Below are 21,168 nucleotides of genomic sequence, written 5' to 3'. Positions count from 1 at the left end.
ATATTCAGAACTATATACAAACTACGCAGTGAAATGTAATCTTGTGCTGTTTGGTAACAGTGTGTTTAACTTGTTAAAAACAGAATGGTTAAGGTTTTTGTCTAAATTTAGGAAAAAACATGTTTTCAGAAAGTATTTGACAACTTAGATATTAGTGACAACCTGTTGGTCCACCACTGGACCTGCTCAAAAGTGAACCTAAAAGACTAGCTACAGACAGCATTTTCCCCGCGGTTTGTCCTTGACCTTTTTCTCTACCGTCTGAATAAGTCTAGAGATGTTCGAATGTCTTATTTTTCGGGATACTTCTAGTAGTATTATCGAGTCTAAGGGAAACTCCATAGAAACAAGAATGAATCCTGCAGAAAAAAAACAAGATGGCGTAAGAAACTATAAACAAATGTAGAATTTTCAAACTTTAAGTGACATTTTATCGCTTAAGCGCTCTTAAATACTTCATGCTACTTCTCAATAACAAAGCTCGCTTTAGTATAGTCTTTTGATTATAAGATTTTAGTAGAATTAAAGCAGAAATGCTGTTTTCATTTGGGGTTCTGTTTAAATTCTTGTTCAGACAAGAACAACAGGTTGAGTAAATAAACATAATAAACATGAATCATAATAAACATGAATCAGGTGTTAAATTTTAAAAAGGGTAAAATCTGTTAAAAATAATCATAATGCGAAGTAAACAGGCTTTTATATGTAATAGGAGAGCATGAATTTCATAACAAAATCGCTTGACTCCACCGAGACTCAAACCTGGGACCTCTGAGTCAACCAGTACCTCGAATGACCGAATAACACTGTTATTATCCGAATAACACTTGTAATGACCGAATAGAACTTTAAATTTTAAAATTAGCACATATTGGTGACTTTTAAACATTGATTATTAAATAATAGTATATAATTATCGATGTATTTTATAACTCATAAATGATTTATAGAAGGCACATAAGCTCATAAAAAACTAAAATTTAGTGTGTGCATCCAATATGGTGACCACGGAAATCACAATGACAGCCATGTTCAATGTACATGTACACACTAAATTTTAAATGATCTTTATGAACTTATCTTCTTTCTGGTATTCATTTTTAAGTTGTAAAATACATCGATAATATATTAATATTTAATAATCAATGTTTAAAAGTCACCAATATGTGCTAATATTAAAATTTCAAGTGTTATTCGGTCATAACAAGTGTTATTCGGTCATTCGTGTTACCCTGAGTCAACCAACTAAGCTTAAGAAGTACTTCCTTAGCTCAATCGCTTACAGCTGGCTAAGTATCTACCACATTTTTTACTTCAGGGAAGCAATCCCATCACATATACATGTATGTAAACAGGTTTAACCCGCCAAATTCTATATGTGCCTGTCCCATGACATATGGTAGGAATCTTCATTGTTTTTACTTCTACCAAACTACTTTTATTTCGTTCTATACTAAAGCTAGTTTTAACACCAGTCATGATTTTCAAACACATTACAATAATACCTTATTGGTTTTGTGAATACCAATTAAAAAAGAGACAATTATAGTATGATATGTTATAGACTAGTATATGTCTCTGATACCAATTAATAGCAATCATATATAATTATTAATCATGTCATATCTATCATTTGTCTATCTGTCTATCATGTCTATATAACCCCAAAAAATATTTTACTAAAAAAGTCTGACAACATTCCCCATTTCCATTCTCAATTTTATGAAATTTTATTCATGAAAAGATATATACATCTAATAATTTAATCTGTATTTGAATAAAAAATAAGGTGCCATCAAACCCAGGTGGTGAACATGAAGGGTTTAAACGTGAAGGATGAGAATGTGTTTTTAAGAAAACAGATATCAATGAATTGGCTCATGTAGGGCCTAATTTAAATTATTGTTTGTTTCCCCAATCCCGACCCTGCCAAGCCAGGTGTGGGTAGGTAGGTAGGGAAATAACTTTATTTTTCTAAAAAGCTTGAACATTATCAGACGATCCGGCAAGCCTGAAAATCTAAAATGAATAAAATAGTATTTGACTTAGTTTTGACAATAAAATTTGATGAGTAGCACCAATTTTGCAGGGTCGGTCGGGATTGGGGAAACAAACAATATTTTATTTTAGGCCCAGCAGATAACTAAGATTGAAAAAACAGTTTCATATTTATTATAAATGACAATAAAACACAAATACATGTATTGCAATATCTCCATATGAAATGTATTTTGAATGTTTACCACACTTTCAAACTTGAACTTCACTTTAAAACTCCATAATAAATTAGCCACGTCAAAAGAAAGTGGTTGGCCTTAGTTCTATTAAATTCATTGAAATAAATCAATTCACACACTAGAAATTTAGAAGTTTCTGATTACTTAAAATATTAAGAACTGTTTACTAGTCATCTTTAATAGTAACTTCAGAATAATTCAGGACAAGAAAGATTTTACTTTTTTTCTTCCCTACACAATTTTTGTTTTTAATACTACTTCAGGTTAATTTATTTTCATGGGTATCATTACCGTATCAATTTTTTACACTTTGATATTCAAGGATAATTGAATTTGTGGTTTTGCCTATCTCTGTATACATGAACATAGCCTATTGAAAATATGTTATTCGTTGAACATTTGAATTCATGGTTCACCTGTTCCAACAAAAGCCACTAATAATGGTATCCAACTAATAACAATGAATTCCCAGTAACTGAAACACTCATTGTAGTTGTACACACACTTTTATTGAGTGATCCTGAACAAAATGAATATTGGCTACATTTATTATTGCAATTTAAAATTATATGCTTTCAGGATGAGTAAAGGAATTTTCAGACCAATGAAAATGGACTTCACAGAAAGTGATGATAGTGATATTGGTAAGATATACAAAATAACACAGAATGTTGTAGTTCCGTCAAAGGATTTATATTTATAACTATGAATAGATAGTAAATAGATGTAGAAAGATGTGGTAAGCTATAGTGCCAATGAGACAACTCTCCATCCAAATCACAATTTATAAAAGTAAACCATTGTCAGTCAAGGTACGGTCTTCAACATGAAGCCTTTGCTCACACCAAACATGTAGCTATAAAGGGCCCCAAAAAATTACTAGTGTTAAACCATTCAAACAGGAAAACCAACGGTCTAATCCATATAAAAAATGAGAAACAAGAAACACTTATGAACCACATCAACAAACTACAACTACTGAACATCAGATTCCTGAATTAGGACGTGTGCAAACGATTGCAGCAGGTTTAAACGTTTTAATGGTACCAAACCTTCACCCTTATCTGAAAGAATAGTTTATTATTATGAGACAATCAACCAACACAAAATGCCAAAAGACAACCTACATGCAGCCTGTTAATTCTTGATAATATGTGTTTTTTGTTTAAAATAAATGTGAATTAGTCTTACTGAGACTATTACATGGTTACAGAGCACCTGAGATCACCCCCAGGTTTTGGTGGGGTTTGCGTTGCTTATAAATTCTTTAGTTTTCTATGTTGTGTCATGTGTACTATTGTTTGTCTATTTGTTTTTTTTCATTTTTCGCCCTGGTGTTGTCAGTTTATTTTCAATTTATGAGTTTGACTCTGGTAATCTTTCGCCCCTCTTTTACAGATCTGACACCCAAGTCTCAAATGACTAAACCATATAGATGGTTATAAAGATATAATGAAAGAAAAGCACCTAGTGACTGATAACCTTGAGTTATTTCATATATGATCATAATCAAATTAAAGCTTCAATTTGCCTCCCAAATGTTTTTCTTCAAGAGGTATGGGTCAGCCAGGCATTTATCTAGACTAAATGCATGGCCTACCATATTTTAAGCATAGTATCTGTTTCTGTTGACTGGACCAATAACACTTCTGGTAGACATTTCATCCCCTATGGTTTTACTAGGCCAAAAGTCAGTACGTTTGTGTTGACATGAAATGTCATTTATATGTTCATTTTCTGTAAGATTGACTTTTATAAAAATGTTGAGTTACGAAACACTGATCTTTTTCTAGCTCCATGCACAGATTACCTTTATACATTTTAGCTGTGTTTTGGACAACTTTCATGAACTTTCTTTTTCTAAAGCTTTTAAATTTGAATTATATTAAAGGCCTTTCAACTGTGATAACTTTTATTTAGATGAAGTGTGTATCTGACATACCGAATTATAAGACCAGTATCTTTGATGAGGTTTTTCACATACATTTATAGATAGACCCTTTTCACAATATTTTACATGTAGGTCCAAGGTTTTATTATATTTGGTGAACCCAAAATGGCTCTATGAATTACAGCTACAAAGTGTTATTTTTTTTAAGTTTCTGTCTTCCTGGCCCCTGGGGATTCTATTTGACATCTAAAATGTTTGTACTAATTACTCTATATAAATATATACTCAGCCATGAAGTACTTCATTTATTTTCAGATTCCACAGTGACCCCTATTAATCCACCAGATGACAATCCACATGGACAAATCATTGAGTCGGACAGTTTGTCAGATTTCTACCTGAATGAAGCAAAACAACGAAAATATCCTAAACATCAGAGAAAAAAGAGAAATCATTATCACTCTGACCATACTGCTGATGAAGCTGAAGGTATAATTTAATAAATGGAAATAATAATAGTACATGTATTAAAAATGTAATACACCATTGGTTATATTTTCAGTTTTAATTGGAAAAACTAAGTGCTTGTGTTTTTGTGTATATTACTTTCAAATATCTGACTACACAGAACTTTGTTTGTCTGATCTGATCAAATTGGACAATTGTTACTTGGTAATCTTGTGTGTTTATGAGTGTGTGTAACTTTAAAAAAAAATAGCCACAAAATTGTTTATCTGATCAATCAGTATAATCTCAGGGTTCTCACTAAGGCGAGTCCATGAGTCCTGGACTCATGAAAATCTGTCTGGACTCACCATTTTCAAAACTGGTGAGTCCAAAGATGCATCAAGATTAAAATATTTTGTATAAAGTTGTTTAAATGTTTTCAGTTTTAAACTGAAAACATTTAAACACAAACATCATCATTTTATAGCAAAAGTTTAAAAATAATCTGAATTTTATGTCATTCTATTGCTCTGTAAGATAATGGGGACTAAAATAATTAATTTTATTACAATAAAATATCTTTTTCTTTCTGTTGGACTCACCATGTCCAATAATGATGAGTCCCTGTACTCACCTTCAAAAATCCTTAGCCAGAACCCTGAGTATTGTTTGAACAATGGCAAAACTTGTTGTGTGTTTATATATACATGTTGCTATATATATAAGCATGATAAGAACATGTGGTATGAGTGCAAATAAGCAATCTCCATTCAAGTTACACTTTGTAAAAAGTTAACCATTATAGGTAACAGTATGGCCTTCAACACAGAGCCTTAGCTCACACTGAACAGCAAGCTGTAAAGGGCCCCAAAAATGACAAGTGTAAAACCATTCAAACAGGAAAACTAACGGTCTAATCTATATAAAAAAAAATGAAACCTGAAACATTTATGAACCACATCAACAAACATCAATTTCTGAACAACAGGTTCCTGACTTAGGACTGGTGCAAAAATGCATCTGGTTTAAATATTTTAACAGGCAGCAACCTTATCCCTAACCCAAACATGTTTGATAACATTATCATATCAGAAAGACATCTTGGTACTGATATTAATAAACCAAATGTTTAATACACACTATTGAGACAGCAACCAAAGGACACAGAAAACAAAACATACTGTAATCATACCATATCTTCATATATCTATATATATAGCAAAACCATTTTCCAAGTAAAGCTTAGCTTTTCCTTTTTTTTCATTTTGCTAATAGAAAAGAAAGAACATGGGGTGTCCATCCATAAAACAAAATCAGTAAATGCACAGCAAAAACAAACACACAAAAGCAAAGAAACATCACTGTTTTGCTGTTTTTAATCTCAAAGTCACAGTAAGGTCTTCAACACTGAGCAAAACAACTCTCATTTCTTATAGAATGTTCTTGTATATCATATTTGAAATTTTGTTATTCACCTGTCGGAAATTAAAAAGGGGAACGTTTTGAAACTTAATTGTTACTGTGCCCATCCAATGTACAGGTGCTTTAAAGCTTGATATATTATATAATTATCTACATAAGGATAGTGATTCTTGACCCCTGCCACCAATATGTTATTTCTCCATAAAGAAAAAAATGTCAGTGTAAGTTAAAATTATATTGTATTTTTTTTGTAGATGAATTCAATAAATCTAAAGAAGAAAACATCAAAGATATTTATAAAGAACTACAAGTTATCAGTGATAAGTTAAAGGTAGTATTACAGTTATGAGTATACATGTATGTGAACCTACTGTTCACACCTTAAGATGTTTCTGGTGCTGAAGTATTCACTATGAAAAAGGGTAATTTCTTGTCCTTAAAGGATTCTGATTACAACTGTGTAATATACTATCTCATTTCATAAGCAGCATCACTCAGTTATTTGCATATTATATAGGATGGAAATTGAAATGCAGTGATTACATTCAAAGTAGATTATTACAAGTCTTAGAGTAATTTTTATCATTAGAGGGAAGTAACCCAGGAATAACTTATATTTTACTTTGATATTGATGAAAGTATATATAAAACAGGAAAAAATATATAAGGAGTTATTAAAAACCAAATACAACAGACCAAATAGACCACTGACTCCTCAAAATAAGTGGGAAAGGTACAAACAAAAACAAAAAAATATTGAAAGAGTAGAAAGAGTAGGAAGACACAAAAAAGGTGTAGGATTAAACCAGTTGTATGTGTGCACTACCATGATTGACCATGTGTAATCCCTATTTTTATGTTATCCACGAACCTTTTTTCACCATATTGTGTATTAAGGGAAAATTTTTGTTATTTTCAAGATTTACAACAAATAGGGAAGAATTTTTGTGATGTATTAAACTCCTATAATTTTGTTTAATTTTTTATTGTATGGTTTTTAATTTTTACCAATGAAAGATTTCTTATATTTAACATTCTGTGTAAACCATTCAAGATGGAAAACAAGAAGATACATGAAAGAGAAGAAAAAGTGAAAGAAAGAGAAAGAATTGTGGCCATCTCATCAGCTAATGTAAAAACCATCACTGAACATGAAGTCAGAGAGAAACTGAAAGTGATGGAACAGGTATTTAGATATACCATACTTCACTACAACTATATTACCCTGCCTGCGCTAAGCTAAGTCACTGCATAACTAATGTATCAAGTCTTTTATATATACCAAAATGCAAAACAATTCAAATGAGAAAACCAATATCCTGATTTATGTACAAAAAAATAAACGAAAAACAAATACAATTTCCAGCAACAAATGACAACCTCTGCATTACAGACTCCTAGATAGACACATATCGACAATTTAGCACTTATCTGTAAAACTGTAACTCTTTCTAGGAGTTATTGCCCTTAATTGATAATTTTCAGTCTTTTTAACATTTGGGACAAAAACTTTAGAAGATAGACATAAATTATAAACAGCAACATCATCCCCATAAATCAAAATGCCTGTCCCAAGTCAGAAACTCTATTGTTTTTGTTTTTTAGTTGTATCATCTTAATGTTTTTGTCTTTCATTCTAAATTGTTGGTAATATATCTTTAATAGTTACCTTAAGATTTATTCATTTCTTGTTCTGGCTTAGGGTGACTTATGAATTCATCAAGTTGTTTTCACAATTAAGACATCAAGTATTTGGGAGTTTGCAGTATTTTAAGATTTTTGACACATTTTGTCACAATAGATTCTTTTATGGGTGTTCCCACTGTTTGTAGCATTCTGCTCAGCTCTTCATTAATTTGCATATCATGTTAACCACGCCTAAATAACTTTGACCTGGGCACAGACGTCATAATGAATAAACCGACCTTATCACCTCATCTTCAGGTCTGGTGGTGAAACAAAGAAAAACAAATGCAAAATACACAAATTCCATCCAATCAAATGGTTATCAGATTTTTTTCATATTTATATTGTCAAACATCAGCTATTCGATACAATAGAAAGCAGAAAGTCCTTTGCTGCAGTGCAGTTATTGGACAAAAAGTTTCATTTTTTAACTGATAGCTGATACTTTACAACATAAATATTCAGACAACCTGATTATCTGTACATACAAAATATAAAAATTTTCAGAGATATCTGAAGCCTTCCTCTTTGCTGAATTTTCTTTCTGTTGTGAAGACCAATTGGTGCTGTATTATTCTGTATTCTGCTTTTTGGTTGGGTTGTTGTCTCTTGACACATTCCTCATTTCCATTCTCAATTGTATGTATCTTCCTTGTTTTCCCCCATGCACTTATATAAATATGCATGGACACTTGTATATTTATGAGAACTATTTTTTTTTTGCATTGTTTGATTGGTGTCTTGATGATGTATACCCCATATCTCATTTTATTTATATATACACACATGACATGATAACTCATAGCTTTTATTCTTGTTTTTTGTTGTTGATTGAAACAAAAGAAAAACTGTTTTGAATTTGAATGTTAGCATTCTTTTTAAAAAAAATACCAATTGGTGGACTTCAGCTGTTATCTGCTCTTTGGTCAGGTTGTTGTCTCTTTTACACATTCCCAATTTCCATTCTCAATTTTAAAACAGTTTAACTTTTGAACTGAGAGTACTGTAGATATTGCTGTGTTTTTTTTTTATTCTACATTGGCTAGCTATAGATGTACAAAAATGTATATGGAAGGGTTGAGATCTTACAAAACATGTTTAACAGTGCTACTTTTTTATGCCCCATTTATTATGCCCCATTTATGGGCATTATGTTTTCTGGTCTGTGCGTCCGTTCGTCCGTCTGTTCGTTCGTCCGTTCGTTCGTCCGTTCGTCCGTCTGTCCCGCTTCAGGTTAAAGTTTTTGGTCGAGGTAGTTTTTGATGAAGTTGAAGTCTAATCAACTTGAAACTTAGTATATATGTTCTGTATGATATGATCTTTCTAATTTTAATTCCAAATTAGAGATTTAACCCCATTTTCACGGTCCACTGAACATAGAAAATGAAAGTGCATGTTTCAGGTTAAAGTTTTTCAGGTTAAAGTTTTTGGTCAAGGTAGTTTTTGATGAAGTTGAAGTCCAATCAACTTGAAACTTAGTACACATGTTCCTTATGATATGATCTTTCTAATTTTAAAGCCAAATTAAACTTTTGACCCCAATTTCACGGTCCACTGAACATAGAAAATGAAAGTGCATGTTTCAGGTTAAAGTTTTTCAGGTTAAAGTTTTTGGTCAAGGTAGTTTTTGATGAAGTTGAAGTCCAATCAACTTGAAACTTAGTACACATGTTCCTTATGATATGATCTTTCTAATTTTAAAGCCTAATTAAACTTTTGACCCCAATTTCACGGTCCACTGAACATAGAAAATGAAAGTGCATGTTTCAGGTTAAAGTTTTTTAGGTTAAAGTTTTTGGTCAAGGTAGTTTTTGATGAAGTTGAAGTCCAATCAACTTGAAACTTAGTACACATGTTCCTTATGATATGATCTTTCTAATTTTAAAGCCAAATTAAACTTTTGACCCCAATTTCACGGTCCACTGAACATAGAAAATGAAAGTGCATGTTTCAGGTTAAAGTTTTTCAGGTTAAAGTTTTTGGTCAAGGTAGTTTTTGATGAAGTTGAAGTCCAATCAACTTGAAACTTAGTACACATGTTCCTTATGATATGATCTTTCTAATTTTAAAGCCAAATTAAACTTTTGACCCCAATTTCAGGGTCCACTGAACATAGAAAATGAAAGTGCATGTTTCAGGTTAAAGTTTTTGGTCAAGGTAGTTTTTGATGAAGTTGAAGTCCAATCAACTTGATACTTAGTACACATGTTCCCTATGATATTATCTTTCTAATTTCAATGCCTAATTATATTTTTTATCCAATTTCATGGTCCATTGAACATGGAAAATGATAGTGTGAGTGGGGCATCCGTGTACTTTGGACACATTCTTGTTTGTTACTGTCCCAAGTCAGGAGCCTCTGGTCTATGTTAGTCTTGTATGTTTTTTAATTTTAGTTCATTTATATGTTTTGGAGTTGGGTTTGACATCCATTTTCAGTGAAGTAAAATTAAAATTCACTCAAATTTAACCTCAAACTTTGTAAAAAAACACACCGAAATTCAAAAGCTTTACTTTTTATGCCCCACCTACGATAGTAGAGGGGCATTATGTTTTCTGGTCTGTGCGTCCGTTCGTTCGTTCGTCTGTTCGTTCGTCTGTCTGTCCCGCTTCAGGTTAAAGTTTTTGGTCAAGGTAGTTTTTGATGAAGTTGAAGTCCAATCAACTTGAAACTTAGTACACATGTTCCTTATGATATGATCTTTCTAATTTAAATGCCAAATTAGAGTTTTTACCCCAATTTTACGGTTCACTGATAGAAAATGATAGTGCAAATTTCAGGTTAAAGTTTTTGGCTTCAGGTTAAAGTTTTTGGTCAAGGTAGTTTTTGATGAAGTTGAAGTCCAATCAACTTGAAACTTAGTATACATGTGCCCTATGATATGATCTTTCTAATTTAAATGCCAAATTAGAGTTTTGACCCCAATTTTACGGTTCACTGAACATAGAAAATGATAGTGCAAATTTCAGGTTAAAGTTTTTGGCTTCAGGTTAAAGTTTTTGGTCAAGGTAGTTTTTGATGAAGTTGAAGTCCAATCAACTTGAAACTTAGTATACATGTGCCCTATGATATGATCTTTCTAATTTAAATGCCAAATTAGAGTTTTGACCCCAATTTTACGGTTCACTGAACATAGAAAATGATAGTGCAAATTTCAGGTTAAAGTTTTTGGCTTCAGGTTAAAGTTTTTGGTCAAGGTAGTTTTTGATGAAGTTGAAGTCCAATCAACTTGAAACTTAGTATACATGTGCCCTATGATATGATCTTTCTAATTTAAATGCCAAATTAGAGTTTTGACCCCAATTTTACGGTTCACTGAACATAGAAAATGATAGTGCAAATTTCAGGTTAAAGTTTTTGGCTTCAGGTTAAAGTTTTTGGTCAAGGTAGTTTTTGATGAAGTTGAAGTCCAATCAACTTGAAACTTAGTATACATGTGCCCTATGATATAATCTTTCTAATTTAAATGCCAAATTAGAGTTTTGACCCCAATTTTACGGTTCACTGAACATAGAAAATGATAATGCAAATTTCAGGTTAAAGTTTTTGGTCAAGGTAGTTTTTGATGAAGTTGAAGTCCAATCAACTTGAAACTTAGTATACATGTGCCCTATGATATGATCTTTCTAATTTAAATGCCAAATTAGAGTTTTGACCCCAATTTTACGGTTCACTGAACATAGAAAATGATAGTGCAAATTTCAGGTTAAAGTTTTTGGCTTCAGGTTAAAGTTTTTGGTCAAGGTAGTTTTTGATGAAGTTGAAGTCCAATCAACTTGAAACTTAGTATACATGTGCCCTATGATATGATCTTTCTAATTTAAATGCCAAATTAGAGTTTTGACCCCAATTTTACGGTTCACTGAACATAGAAAATGATAGTGCAAATTTCAGGTTAAAGTTTTTGGTCAAGGTAGTTTTTGATAAAGTAGAAGTCCAATCAACTTGAAACTTAGTATACATGTTCCCTTTGATAAGATCATTCTAATTTTAATGCCAAATTAGAGAATTTATTCCAATTTCACAGTCCTTTAAACATAGAAAATGATAGTGTGAGTGGGGCATCCGTGTACTGTGGACACATTCTTGTTTTATTCAAAGATAAATAAATTTTTATTCAAGTTATTGTATTTTTTATTCTCATGGTAGAAGAGAGGGATGACATGCAGTGGGATGTAGGATATAGGGTATTAAAATTTCAAATGTGTGATTTAGGGGGTAAAAAAGGTATGGATTTCTTTTTAATATTTTGTGATGAAGTCTGGCACTAAAGTTTTGTACTGTTACATAAACTCAAAAATGTGAATCTTTGCACTACGATATGTTTCATCACTCCCCACATATAACTTTTGGTCTTTGTCAATTGCTAGACTTCCTAAACCATCTAGTTTACGGTCCAGGTTAGTTAGACGCAAATCCGAGTATGCAATTGCACTACCATCTTGGGATAGAATATGAAAAGTCTGAAAATGTTTTATTGGTGCCTCATAAATTAAAATGCATCCAGTTGAATTAATTATTGCAATATCCTTAGGACATAAAAAATAACTTGAAGAAGATTGTTGATGACCAGTACCATGATATATCCATTTTACATTTCCCTCTTGATCTATTCCAACAATTCTTCCTTTATTATTTATATTTTTGCCATAACCGTCTCCATAATATGCCTTCTTAAAAATGTCTATAAAGCAGATTGTATTTTCTGAATTTGTCACTATTCGGGTAGGACATACACAAAGTTGGTTACGATATTCATCCTGTTCAAATTCATGTTTTCTTTTAATACTTCCTTTGGAATTCAGAACTACGATTTTTCCAGGTTTGGATACTTCGTCTTTTTCAGTGGGAAATCCAGCACTTATCCCCACAATGATTTCATTTTCTTTGTTAATGTGAACTCCAAATGTTTTAAGTGGAGAAAATGAGTGAAAAGGTGCATGCTCTGCAATTCCATTCTCCTTTAACAGTTTTAACTTACATTCCTCAACTGAAAGCAGAATATCACCATTTGGCATAATGTCCATATCAAAAACTTTGGTTTTTGATGTTTCTTGTTCAACTTTTATTTCTGATTTTTCAAACTGAATACTCTGCAGAATTTCATCTTTATAGCTTGCTATTATTGCCTTTCTATTATCCATTAAAATAAGTTTTGAAATGCCTTTAAAATTTGTTATAAACGAAGTAACTTCCTTAAAATCAGGACCTTTAAGCAGATCATATTCATGTTCTATTGCCGTGGATAATGTCCATCGTGTATGCCTTTGATATCTTTCTAATGAAGTTTGTTGAAGTTTATGGTGATAAACTGACTCATTAACATGGTAACACAGGTTTAGAGGATAACTTGTAGTTAGCATCTTCATTGGTGCAATAGCCTGAGTTAAACTTTCATCATACTTAACCAGCTGACCTTTTTTGCTTTCAGCTTCTTTAATTTCCTCCTTCACCATTTCTTCAATATTCTCCCATTCTGTTTCTATTTTTTCAACCATCGTTTTAAAATACCCTTTAGTTTCAGTAATTAACTGTTTTTCTGTTTGTAAAATGTTTTCCTGGGTTCTTTTGTATTTTGCTGTCGCCTTTTCAAGCATGTATTCCATTTCATTAGCAGTTTGGGTATAATGATCGATATGAGATTCAATTCGGGTTTGAAAATTATGTTTTTCCATGCTTTTCTCTTTAAATATATCTTCAAGTGATGCCAGTTCATGGTTTTGGTGTGAGCCTGAGGAAACACAGTTTTTGCAGACTGTGTTTTGACAATCTTTGCAAAAAAGGTTGCATTTTTCTTCAGTGTGTAATCCACAAGATATTTTCTCGATTTCTGCTTTTCCAATTATCTCGTTGATATTTTCAGTGCTGCATTGTTCAATGTCAATTTTAGCATGTCCCGACAAAGTTTGATTTTTTCTATGGAATTTTAATTCACAGTCTGCACAAAAGTACAAATCACACTCAGGACACATCCATTTTAAGTCAGAAGAAATGTCACATATCTGACATATTAAAGGAATTAGGGAATACTTTTCCTCAGGTTTAAAAGAGGCCATATCTGATTGAGATTCTGAATTACAAATACTTTTATAGCTAAATATAAAGAGACAGATATGAAATGAGGGATACTCTCAAAACTAATTTTAAAAAATACACTTGATTTGCAAATCCAAAGGGCTAGGGGGATACACAATAAAGTATAGAGACAAGATTCAGATGAAAGTTTAACAATTAAAGTCAGATCATCATATAACCTTATCAAAAACACTCTGGCAAAGGGCCTTATTTTTTAATATCTTTTTTTATTTTTGTTTTACACTAAAACCATTCATTAAAAACTGGATAGATTTTAAAACGTAGTAAAGTATCATATACTGATATGTAATTGATTCAAAATCATGTGGTTGCTCTATAAGAGAATTAATCTTGAAACAGTCCCACTATAAGTTTACATCATCCAGGTCCATTGTTCAAAGGTTTGATGTCTAATCTCAATACCGTTATCATAAGTAAATGTTTGTAAACTTAAAAATAAATTTTGATATCATCATATATCACTGAGGCTATAGATATAACATGTACAGTTGTCCAAAAATGAGTGATAAATAGCAGTATAAGCTGTATGTAGTGGTAGGGTATTATTTGTCTTCCCCAAATTTACACTACAATCCTGGTTTCAAACCTGGGACTCTGGTAAACAATTGCTCTACCAACTGAGCCAAACTAATAGAGTCGTAATTTTGAAAGACAACTAATGGTTCTCAGTTACATTTGGTGCTTCTATAAAAAAAAAACTTCATGAATACTGTATATTATTTTTATAAATTCAGCATGGTTTTGAAGGCAGATGACAACATAAAATGATGACTATAGATGTGGGGATAAAGAAACAATTTTGCATGTTTTTGCCAATAAATGAACAAGCTTGAGATGCTGAAAGGAATACACAAAGGACAAATCATGCTTTTTTTTAAGATAAAAACTTTAGTATAAGTAAATAGAAATCTTCAAATTTAACCACAAGGTTTATAACCACAAGAGGAAGTTTGGGATTGATTTTGGGGGGTTATTGTCCCAACAGTTTAGGAATTAGGAGCCAAAAAGGGGCATTTTCTTGTTTCTAGACAATAATTTGAGGAATGGTATATGGATCTCTGAAATTATACCACAAGATTCCATACCACAAAGGGATGGTAAGGATTGGCAGTTGGGGGTCATCATGGTCATAGTTCAACCTTTTAGGAATGAGGAGTAAAAAAGGGGGAAAGGGTTTCCTGGTTTATGGACATTTATTTAAATACAATCTTGTGTTTGAATTTCCTCTCTTACACTTCTTTTGTCTTGAGCTGTCAATTTATTTTTCAAAGTTACTATTAAAAATGCTGATTAAGGTCATTCAATAAATTATTGCATCTTATCTCTAACAATCTACCACAAGAATATAAGATAGCATTATGTTCAAGCGATACAACATCACATTTTCATGATGCTGTAAGGTCATGTGGTCAGAACCCAACATGGAAATTCATACCCAGGAAAATAAATGAATCCAAAGTGTCAATAAGAAAGCAACCCAAGAGATTAAACCAGAAAAACATTCATGATTCAACATTTTAAATTGTGGGGCCACACCTGGTCAACAAATATTTTTGTTGATATACATTTGAAATATTGCATATTCTAAAACTTTTTAATAAATATTACAATGGGGTGGAACAACATATGAAAAAAACATTATGAATTTTTACAAAAATTAACTAAAATGAAATCTATATCTATTTATTTATAATTTATGAACATGATGAAGCAGATATACATTTTTCTTATCCTACTTTCAAAAATTATACAATTAGCAATTCATTTCTATAATGGTTTACTTTTATAAATTGTGAAATGGATTGAGAGTTGTCTTATTGGCATCTATACCACATCTTCTAATATCTATACATAGTAAAAGAGTAGGTCCGGTAAGGACCGATTTTGGCCTCAAATTTCAGGTTCATCTGACGAAAGATTTTGACCACTTTTTAAACACTAAAGTGTCTATTTTATTTGAATTAATTAGTTTATGTGAAAGATTTTAACAGATTTAGTCATTAAAACAATCCGATTCAAGCTCAAATATGAAAAATCTACCTAATATGCCGAAAAATGTCACTTTTCAGATGGTTTTTGGTAAAAATGAAAGTGGCCGCATCCGTGTTCATCCTCAACCTTTATATATGTTATGTATTATCATTAAATACAACTTACATTTCAATATTAAGGATGAACACGAATGCGGCCACTTTTGTTTTACACGAAAACCGTCTAAAATTAAACTAAAATGCTAGAATTATGAGGATTTCAGTAATTTAGCATGACTTAATGGTGCTAGTTCCGAATATATGTCCATTGTATTGTCAAAAACAGCCCATATTTATGTAGCAGAAACATTCTACTGTCCAATAAATAACTAAAGGTTTACATTTTAACAATTCTGTAAAACTGCTATATTTTGGGGCCAAAAAGGGGTCTTACTGAACCTACTCCTTTACTTGAACAAATTGAAGTTCTAAAAATACACCTTTACAAGGCTGTGTATTGGGGTTCGTGGCTCTACCCCTTTGTGTGGTGAAAACTGCAGAGAATTAAAAATATGGTGTACAAAAAGAAAACATTGAAAGGTTGATTGCAATACAATTTATTTCAATATCCAATTCTTTATATGTCAATTGTGTGAATTTTAACATATGGCCGCACTGTGTTATGAGGGTTTTTTTCTCCTGCATAAAACTTCATTTCTTTGTTGATAGCTATGCTTATTCCTGAAATACCACTTCTGAAAAAACTACACTTTATAATTACACTTCCATACTTGGATAAGATAAGGAATTGATGGTAAAAAGTAACTAAAATGCATCCAGCAGAATTCATTACTGCAATTTCTTCAGGATAGGGACCCTGATATTTGTCTTCATATGTCCACATTAGATTACCTTCTTTATCTATATTCATAATTCTGCCTTTATTGTTTTTAGTTAATTTGTCAATAAAGCAAATTGTATTGTCTAGATGTGCTACTATTCTTGTAGGACATGTGCATAAAAATTCTTTTGAATGTGTTTTCTTGCCATATTCAAATGTTCTTTTAACATTTCCCTCAGAATTCAGAACCGCAATTTTTCCTGGTTTTGTTATTTTGTCTTCTTCATCTGGAAATCCTGCACTTAATCCAACAAGAATTTCGTTTTCTTCGTTTACATGGATTCCAAATGTTTTTAAAAGTGGGGAAAACGAGTAGAATAGTTCTATACTATCATTTTTTTCGCGGAAAATATTTAATTGGTTTTCTTGAAAAGAGATGAGAATATCACCATTGTGCAACTTTGCCATGTCATAAACTGTTGTCTCAGGTAATGTTTTTAAAACTTTTATATCCTCATTGTCAAATTGAATTTTCTGAACAATTTTGTCCTTTTCACTCGCAATTAAAGCCTGGTTGTTGTCCAGTAACAAAACTTTTGATACACTTTTAAGCTTCGTTCTATAAGATTTTTTCGTTTGAAATATTGGACCTATTTTTTGCTCTAGAAAATCTTTTATTAGCCTTTCAATGTCATCTTGTTTTATTTCATACTTTGGATTATAGGAAATTTGTTTGAGAACCATTTGGTAAACTGATTTCTTTGGTGAATGCATATTTTCTGATGATGGGTAAAGTTTGCTTAACATTTCAGAAGCAGAAGTACCACGGCTAATTATTTCCTTATCTGTAACCATCTGATTCCTTAAAGTTTTCAATACTTTGAACTCTTGTTTTAACGATCCTTCTAAAGTCTTCCATTCAGAATCTACTAGAGCTAAATTTTTCTTTGCATACTTTTGAGCTTTTGTTATAACCTCTTCTTCTAATTGTAACAATATCTGCTTGTTTTTTGTATGTTGTTTTCTTCCATCATCAAGCATGTGCTTTAGTTCACTTTGGACTTGTGAACAAAAAAGAATATTCTCTTGGACCTTTTTATGAAAATCTTCCATTTCACAGAATTTTTCATCATAAACATCACTAATTGAAAAAAGCTTATGTTCTTCATGTGAATTTGCTAATACACAGTTTGTGCATACTGGTTGCTGACAATCTTGACAAAACAGAACACAAATTAGATCGGAATGTACTTCACAGTTCATATTCTTAAGTCCTGCTTTATGAATGACCTTAGCAATGTTCTCGGTCCCACATTGTTCAATATCAATTTTATTATGTCCTGCTAAGGTCTTACTCTTTTTATGAAATTTTGATTCACATTCTGCACAAAAAAATAAATTGCATTCAATACACATCCATTTTATGTTTGAAGATTCATCACACATTTGACACAAGGTAGGGATGTTTACCTCCTGATTTAATGGAGATTGTTTCTGTGCCATGATGAAGAAGTCAAATGCAGTAAAAGTCCTCGATTAATTAACTAATGACTGCTTTTTGTCAAGTAGCAAATATTACATGCACACAATCTGAAATTGATTGAAAATCATGTTTACAATAACACAAATCATAACATTGTTAGATATAAACATTTTTAAATATTTGAAAGAAGATTTGTTTATAAAAAGTATGCTTTACCCTTTTCAGATTTATATTGGTTACAATTTGAAGATAAAACATTGCATGTCACTTTTAAAAAAGAATGAAGTCAATCATTTTCTCAATTCAGTTATTTAATTGTCAAGCAGTAAACTAACAATAAGAAAACATGCAAATACTATACAATGTCCTAAAAAATGAAAATGTATGAAAATTCTATTGCAGAAATGAAGTAAAAATGTCGATAATATTTTTCTGAAAAAAACATTTCACAATATCCATTAGAAAAATATGTTTTCATTACTTACGCGAAAAAAACATTTCACAATATCCATTAGAAAAATATGTTTTCATTTACTTATGAAATCACTTTTGAGATTTACCTTTGATAAAATATTACATAGATCCTTGGTTCTTAACTGGGCGCAAATACATGAATAAGTATATATGACACTGCATGAGGTTCAGATATGTCCCATGATCATATGATAAAGTATATTTGTACAATATGTTAGAGATTAAGTTTTTATCATTTATCAATTAAAACAAATGTGTGAAATTATTGCCAGTCCAAAGGACAAATTAGAAATAGGTTGAATTTGAAAGATTTAATTAAGGTATGAGGTAGATAAATATTTTATTTTTAGTTTGAATTCACCTTTACATGCTCCTTGACCTTGCACAATCACATGAATAAGTATATAGGACACTTCATAATGTCCAATTTAGTCAAATGATATCACACAATAAAGTACAAAGTGTAAGATATTGTTTTTATCATCTATTGATTACATCAAATGTGTCAAATTGAGGCCAACCCATAGAGCAAATTAAAATTGGTTGTATTTGGAAAATTAAATTAAGGTATCAGGTAGATAGGGCTATATATAATCTATTTGAATATTATGTTTATTTTGCTTTAATGTTAAGGCCATCTTGACCTGCAGCTGAACATTGCTAAAATTTTACATGTAACAAATTTAGTTTCATTACAATACAGTTTTTGTAGGAATATCTAAATTTTCTTACTTTTAGCTATTATATAAAAATGTGGTGATTAATTCATGTACACTATCGAAGCGGACCCCTCCCCCTTATTTTCATGTATACCTTAGCCTTATATAAGTGTAGTGTGTATGCGTTAGAACTAATGTGAACTCATAAATGGTGGGGTGCTTTCACATGGTTGGAAGCAAGATTATATCCTATACAGCCACTGTAAGGAGCAAGCTGAATAGAGTCTCATACTCCTACCGCCATGTATAACCACATGGACATAGGTTGAGGAAAACATAATACATGTTTGGGCGAATAACCACAGTTTTATTAATCTTTGCATCATATATAAAGACATTTACATTGAAACAATGATATTTTCATTTCGCACAAACAGTCTTTAAAAAATCTGTGGTACACCAAATGAAACTCCAACAGACTCTTAATTCTCAAGTGACAATGTTTGCATGAAAATTGTATCAATCAGTAGGATTATTGGAGGTATACTGTTTTACCTCTGTCTGTCCATCCATTAATCCATCAATCCATCCAACACTTATTAATCATATGTTCACTTGTTTTTTGTTACAACATCTGCAACTGGAATGATGATTTAGATATGACAACAGGGGTAATTCTATATGTTACCTTATTTGATATACTAATGACTATTCTTACATTATTTTTTGTTGGAAATAATAATATTAATTCCCTACAAATATGGTGATGTAACCATGATATATCTAGATTTTGTTGTATTCTGAATTTGTGGGACATTGTATCTGAATTTATAACAGTATTTGTTAAATTTGCATTCCTGTTTGCCATGTATCATCAGATCATGTCAACTCTGTATTTATTGCTGTATTTCTATCTTCATCCAAATATTAAACAATTTATAAAAGTAAACCATCATAGGTCAATGTACGGCCTTCAACTGATTGTTATAGTTAAATCTTATGTTGTACTGTTACACCACTGTCCAAGGTAAGGAGGAGGATTGGGATCCTGCTAACATATTTTACCCCGCAACATTCTGTATGTATGCCTTCCCAAGTCAGGAGCCTGTTATTCAGTGGTTGTCCTTTGTTGCTGTGTAACAATGTTTGTTTTTGTTTTAATTTTTCATACATTAATTAATCACTAGTTTTCTTGTTTTACATTTGTCATTTTGGGGCCTTTTATAGCTGACTATGCAGTATGGGCTTTGTTAATTGTTTAAGGCTATTTAGTGACCTATTGTTGTTAATCATTTGGTCTCTTGTGAAGAGTTTTCTCATTTGCAATCATACCACATCTTCTTTTTTATATTGGTTCATTAGACAATGCTTAGTTTTACTGGCTAAGGCTTTTTCTTCAATACTATTTGGAATAGGTCAACTATATTATTAGTAAGGTGTTCATGTATGTTTGGCATGTATCATGTTCTTTATCATGGTTCATTGGTGACTTGTTCATTTTTTGTGATTTGGTCTATTTTGTTTTTATACATGTATTAATTTTTAGCAGAAAATTCACCTCAAATTTTAATATTAGAGAAATAACAGCTTCCTGTTGTGATAGATAAGCTATTCACCTTGAAAGTTTTTTTTATCAAGCTAGATGAAAGAATATCAGCAGACAATAGGAACTTAAAACAGAAGACAATTTTTGATTCCTGATACATACAAGTTTGAGAATTTGATTTTATGTTTTTTTCCCCTAAATTTAGCATCATTAGTTTGTGTCCCTTTTTGTAAATATTAACTTTTAAAAATATCTTCATCTCTAAAACTACTTGTCCTAATGTGTCCTTACTTAACTATATGTACTAAAACATTCCTTAGGAATCTAGTTAAAATTTTAAGAATGAAGTAATATCAGGCTTTATCTTACCTCCTATACATTTCTAGACATATGATTGGTTAAAAGCGTCTGTGTG

General features: G+C 31.4%; 2 protein-coding genes across 5 annotated transcripts in view; one reads left to right on the top strand and one right to left on the bottom strand.

Moving 5' to 3' along the window:
* The window catches only part of LOC143042441 (ATP-dependent (S)-NAD(P)H-hydrate dehydratase-like), a 121,229-nt gene extending 120,924 nt beyond the window's left edge, over positions 1-305 (bottom strand). Inside the window, exon 1 of the mRNA XM_076214725.1 lies at positions 163-305. Within this exon, the coding sequence (XP_076070840.1) occupies positions 163-223 (61 nt within the window). The 5' untranslated portion in view covers positions 224-305. The remainder of the gene's footprint in view (positions 1-162) is intronic.
* Position 306: 1 nt separating this feature from the next.
* The window catches only part of LOC143042442 (coiled-coil domain-containing protein 138-like), a 40,484-nt gene continuing 19,622 nt past the window's right edge, over positions 307-21,168 (top strand). Inside the window, exons 1-5 of one of the 4 annotated variants that reach the window (XM_076214728.1) lie at positions 307-382; positions 2,817-2,881; positions 4,444-4,617; positions 6,252-6,328; positions 7,052-7,183. In XM_076214728.1, the coding sequence (XP_076070843.1) occupies positions 378-382; positions 2,817-2,881; positions 4,444-4,617; positions 6,252-6,328; positions 7,052-7,183 (453 nt within the window). In that variant the 5' untranslated portion in view covers positions 307-377. Of the gene's footprint in view, positions 403-500; positions 588-1,361; positions 1,400-2,816; positions 2,882-4,443; positions 4,618-6,251; positions 6,329-7,051; positions 7,184-21,168 lie in introns of those variants that run through there. The other 3 variants (XM_076214729.1, XM_076214730.1, XM_076214726.1) reach the window with 3 other exon arrangements.

Source organism: Mytilus galloprovincialis, chromosome 8 (genome assembly GCF_965363235.1).
Source record: "Mytilus galloprovincialis chromosome 8, xbMytGall1.hap1.1, whole genome shotgun sequence".
In the NCBI taxonomy this organism is placed as follows: domain Eukaryota; kingdom Metazoa; phylum Mollusca; class Bivalvia; order Mytilida; family Mytilidae; genus Mytilus; species Mytilus galloprovincialis.
Note: the sequence above shows the minus strand (reverse complement) of the source record. Positions and strands in the feature narration are given on the sequence as shown.